Source organism: Solea solea, chromosome 2 (genome assembly GCF_958295425.1).
Source record: "Solea solea chromosome 2, fSolSol10.1, whole genome shotgun sequence".
NCBI classification, from domain to species: domain Eukaryota; kingdom Metazoa; phylum Chordata; class Actinopteri; order Pleuronectiformes; family Soleidae; genus Solea; species Solea solea.
In genome coordinates, this window is record NC_081135.1 from 38,088,735 (window position 1) to 38,094,266 (window position 5,532).

General features: G+C 37.0%; 1 protein-coding gene across 1 annotated transcript; it reads left to right on the forward strand.

The window, feature by feature from the left end:
* The first annotated feature begins 752 nt into the window (after window positions 1–752).
* LOC131447978 (gamma-crystallin M2-like) lies at window positions 753–2,749 on the forward strand. Its single transcript, XM_058620108.1, has 3 exons — window positions 753–812; window positions 1,537–1,779; window positions 2,414–2,749. Exons 1-3 carry the CDS (start codon window positions 798–800, stop codon window positions 2,684–2,686), a joined length of 531 nt encoding a protein of 176 aa, XP_058476091.1. The 5' UTR covers window positions 753–797; the 3' UTR covers window positions 2,687–2,749.
* The last annotated feature ends 2,783 nt before the right edge of the window (window positions 2,750–5,532 follow it).

The following is a 5,532-nucleotide window of genomic DNA, read 5'->3' on the forward strand; positions in this document are numbered from 1 at the left end:
GCCAAGACATATCCCTACTTTAAGTTCAGTTCATAAGCACATGAAATATACAGAATATAATAAAAAAAAATTAATTCCCTAAAGTGCTCAAGGCCCTGTGATGGACTGGCAACCTGTCCAGGGTGTACCCCGCCTTTTTGCCCGATGTCAGCTGGGATTGGCACCTGTGACCCTCATGTGGAGGACCCAGCAGTAGACAATGAATGAATGAAGTGCTCAGAAATTTGTAGATAGTACATATATATACATATATATATATACGTATGTATGTGTACACACACATACACATATATAGGTATATATATATATATATATATACATATATATACACATATGTGTGTATATATATATATATATATGCACACGTATGTATGTCTACACACACATATACATATATACATATACATATGTAAATATATGTATACATATATATATATATATATATATATATATATATATATATATATATATATATATTCATATGAGTGGAATTTTCCCAAAAAGGGCATTGTGGCATTGTACACAAAATATACAGATAAAGTTTACTATATAAATTCAATATCATTTTTATTGACTCATACAGAATACAGTACTTTTCTGAAGCCTACATCCCTCTATTACATGTACATATGCCCTCAGCATTCTATAGGCCTCTATACCATGTTGCTGAGTCGCAGGTTTGAACAATGGGAGCCACTGATTCTGTGGGTTTGCTCAGGTATAAAAGACACGGTTAAAACAGGAGAAGCATCAGTTTGGCAGCAGCAACCGTTCTGTGAAAAACCAACACCACCACCATGACCATGGGCAGGGTAATCATTTACATTTACATTTAAGCATTTAGCAGACGCGGTTATCTGAGGCGACTTACAGAAGAGGAATAATCTACATAGAAGTAGTCTTGGAAAGAACTCCACTAGATAGTAACAGTGGACTGACAGTGGGTGAGAGTGTTGAGATGGATCCAAGTGCAGGGGAGGGGGTAGGATAAGTTCTAGGACAGAAGATGCTCTTGGAAGAGCTCAGTTTTCATGAGCTTCTTGAAGATAGACAGGGATGCCCCTGTTCTGGTAGTGCTTGGTAGGTCATTCCACCAGCTTGGAATGACACATGAAAAGAGTCTGGATTGTGTTGTGCGGGGTGTTGGCACCACCAGACGACAATCCTTTGATGAACGGAGTAGTCGAGGGGTAACATAAGCCTTTAGGAGAGCATTTAAGTCGGTGGAAGCACTTTGTAGGCTAGCAGTTGTTATTTGAATTTGATGCTGGTGGCTAAGGGTAGTCAGTGGAGCTCACTGAACAGAAAGGGGACATGTGCCCTTTTAGGCTGATTGAAGACCAGGCACGCCATCGCGTTTTGGACCAAGGAGGTCATTTCAGGAGAGGAATTCAGTGACCTGCTTGAACACCACCCTTTCAATGGTCTTAGAGAGGAAAAGGAGGAGAGAGACCGGCCGATAGTTCACCAATCACTCACATTCACACCTCACCATCACAATTTTAAACTCCTTTACACTTTTTCTCTTTCATCCAGATCACCTTCTACGAGGACAGGAACTTCCAGGGTCGTTCCTATGAGTGCATGAGCGACTGCGGCGACATGTCCTCCTACCTGAGCAGGTGTCACTCCTGCAGGGTGGAGAGCGGCTGCTTCATGGTCTACGACCGCACCAACTACATGGGCAACCAGTACTTCATGAGGAGGGGCGAGTATGCCGACTACATGAGCATGTTTGGAATGAGGGACTGCATCAGGTCCTGCCGTATGATCCCAATGGTAAGAAGCTTGACACAAACAGCTCTTGTGGTTCAATATTAAAGGAAAAACTTTGGTACAGTAGAACATGCATTTCCTGAGAAAATGTACTTCCAGTACTTCCAACTAGTGTTTTCATGTTCTTCATTACCTCTTTTGGTCGGTACCTCATAGTTAAACTTATTTATTGCAACAAATAGAAAAGCAGTTAGAAGGGTAAAGCACCAGATCATAGCTATACGTTTTTCCCTCTGTTGCAACTTCCTGTAAAATACCTATTTTTTTTGTCATGGGTAGGTGATCACCCAAGAATTTTGGTAGGAATCTACCTATTAAAATAGTAAGAAATTCCTCATCTCTTAATGGGCAAAACTCACCGGATTTGAACTGAATTTCGTATGTCTATGGGTAATTAGACATTCTACCATCAGACTATGTTTAATTTGTATCTGATCCAGATTATGGATTTTGGCAGCAAATTAAATTCAAAATCAGAGCTATACACATCTGAAATTAAAATTGGACTGACCCAATTTTAAGTTCAGATCGGGGTGAATTTTGTAATGTTTATGTAAGATGGTAATAGCAGGTAACATTCTACACAGATCCAGAAAGCCTTCATCAAAGTAAACTCCCAAATGTTTTCTCCTCACAGCACAGAGGACAGTTCAGGATGAGGATCTACGAGAGGGAGAACTTCGGTGGTCAGATGCACGAGATGATGGACGACTGCGACAACATGATGGATCGCTACCGCATGTCCAACTGCATGTCCTGCCACGTGATGGACGGCCACTGGCTGATGTACGAGCAGCCAAACTACAGAGGCAGGATGATGTACATGAGACCTGGAGAGTACAGGAGCTTCAAGGACATGGGCTGGAGCGGCATGAGGTTCATGAGCATGAAGCGCATCATGGACATGTAAAAACTGTTGATAAAAATGTGTCTGGATAAACAAAATTAATAAAAGTCATTTTTTGACAAAATATTTATCCCTGTTGAATCATTTCATATTGAATAAAATGAGGCTTCCAGTGATTTTTTTCAAAGATTTTTTATATTTATAGTAGTAATTTCCCAAACACAATTTCCATTGTTAATACTAAGATATTACTTAAGAAATAAGATGACATTACCATCATATTTCTTCTTAATCTAAAACTATTGCCATTCTATTACTGTATTATCCTCCCAATATTGGAACAACCCCTACTGTCTATTTTAATTATTAAATTATTTTAAGTATTATTTTATAGTTTTTTGCTACCAGAAGTTTGCAGACTTTTATTGGATGTAGTTTTTATATATTTAAGTCTATTTTTCTCTAAATGTGAACATAATTGACAAAACTGACATCATGTTCTATTGAAGAACAGCTGCAACTAGTGAGTGAGACCACTAACTCCTCTAAAAAAATATTTGCTGATGTTATAAATAAAGAGATTATTATAAGCTAATTTCCATATAGACTTCCATTCAAATGGACTTATTTGAATGGAGGCCTGGCGGCTATTCAATATATTATTATTTCCTTGTTGGCTTCAGGAGGAAACCAGAAAGCTATGCCATTTTTTGATGCCAATGGTTCCTGGAATATTGTTGGCTTAAAGGAGAACTTGACCAAACATGGGGTTGTTTTGACACAAACCAAAAACCAGAGGCAGTAAAAAAATGTTGCCTATGAACTCTTAATTAAAGCTGATTAAACATCAGTGCCCATGTGCATTATACCTCCATGTGTTAGATATGCTTTAACTGAAATAAATGATGAAATATACGTAAATACATAAACTCAAAATGAGGCTTTATTGCTCTCTCAAATAACACAAACAAAAAATAATTCCGAAGGCAAGAGCTTAAGTGCTGTTCAAAACATGAAAATAAAAGAATGCCAAAGGCAAGAGAAAACGACAAAGTAAAACCTATAACTATAAAAACCAAAACAAGATCTACATGGCTCGTGACTAAACGTGGAAACAGAAAAACTAGATCAACTCGATTCTTAGCAGGAGCAATGTAACGAGGAACATGGAGACAAAATAATGCACTGACAAAGGACAAAGGGAAGTGAGTGACTTAAGAAGGGGAAAGGTAAAAGGGACCAGGAGCTGACAATCAGGGAGTGACACCAGGTGCAAACACTCAAGGTAATCAGACAAGACAAGGACAAGGTAGACGAAGTGCAGACCAACAGGAATACCTAAAACCTCACCAAAATAAAACAAGAAATGACAAAAACGTGAATCCGAAAACAAAACATAACTAACAAATTTGCTGACGTGTAACAACACCGTATCAAATATCAATGACACAAAAATACATAAGAAAAACCCAACTAAAACATTGTAAAAAAAAAAGGAAAACTTAATTGTTTAATTTAATGACTTAAATTAAACAATTCTAAATTAAATTAGTTAATTCAAACAAAATTATATAAAGTTATATGAAGACAAGTTAATTACTTTAGTGATTGAACTTGAAATAGACATTCCAACAGTATAACATTTATTGCTAATAAGCATTGTTCCAACAAAGAAAAATCAACCAAACACAAATGTCCTTAGTTTTTGTGCTAAGTTTAATATGTTCCGTTTTGTTTGAATGAATTCAATTTGTTCATTTGTTGTTGTTTAATTTAAAAGTATATTGTCTTGCATTTATTCCTTTCTTATTTCAGACTGTTTTATTCTGGGTATCATGGGTTTTATTAAAATTTGGTTTTTATCATTTTATGTTTGTGCTTGTAGCTGTGAATGTTGTATTTGCTGTGTACTATGTACCTTACATTTTACTGTTTTTACTGTGAAGCACTTTGGGATTTTTTTCTGTGAAAAGTGCTATATAAATAAACTTCACTTACTTATTCTATTGACTTGTGTATGTAGGTATTTTTGTAGCGGTGTCTGTGTCTTGTTCCTGGTGATACTGGTTTGTTGATTATCTTCACCTGTGTTGTGTCTGTCACACCTGTGTCTCGTTTTCTCTGAGCTCACTATAAATTCACCACACACCGGTGACTCTCTCACTGATTGTTTGGTTTGTTTTTGTGCAAATTACCAATCCATTTTCTCTAGTGTTTTCCCTTTTTTTCCCTTTGTCGTAAGCTTTGGACTTTACCTGTTTCAGTCCACTGTGTTGAATACTTTAGCTCGTGTTACTGCCATGTTGTGTTGTTCTTTTATCATTTGATATTTTACCTTTATTTAACCAGGATGTCCTGTGAGATAGAAAAAATATTATTATTACATTTTAGCCAAGATATCTTGACACTTTAAGTTCAGTTCAAAATTATATTAACCACAAGAAACATACAAAGCATGGTGGAACAGAACTAGTTAATTTAAACAGCTGCAATGTTGGACTGATGATGGACTGGCAACCTGTCCAGGGTGTACCCCGCCTTTTGCCCGATGTCAGCTGGGATTGGCACCTGCGACCCTCATGTGGAGGACAAAGCAGTAGACAATGAATGAATGAATAGTGCACAGAAAATTCTAGATAAGTATATATATATGTATATATATACGCATGTCAGTGGAATTGACCCAAAATGGCATTGTACACAAAATTTCCCTATGAAAAAGTGTTCTATGACTCATACAGAATACAGTACTTTTCTGAAGCCTACATCCCTCTATTACACGTACATATGCCCTGAGCATTCTATAGGCCTCTATACCATGTTGCTGAGTCACAGGTTTGGACAATGGGAGCCACTGATTCTTTGGGTTTGCTCAGGTATAAAAGACATGTTTAAAAACAGGAGAAGCA

Coding starts and splice junctions, on each gene's coding strand:
- LOC131447978 (XM_058620108.1), top strand. Junction 1,780..2,413: donor CCTGCCGTATGATCCCAATG/GTAAGAAGCTTG, acceptor TTCTCCTCACAG/CACAGAGGACAGTTCAGGAT.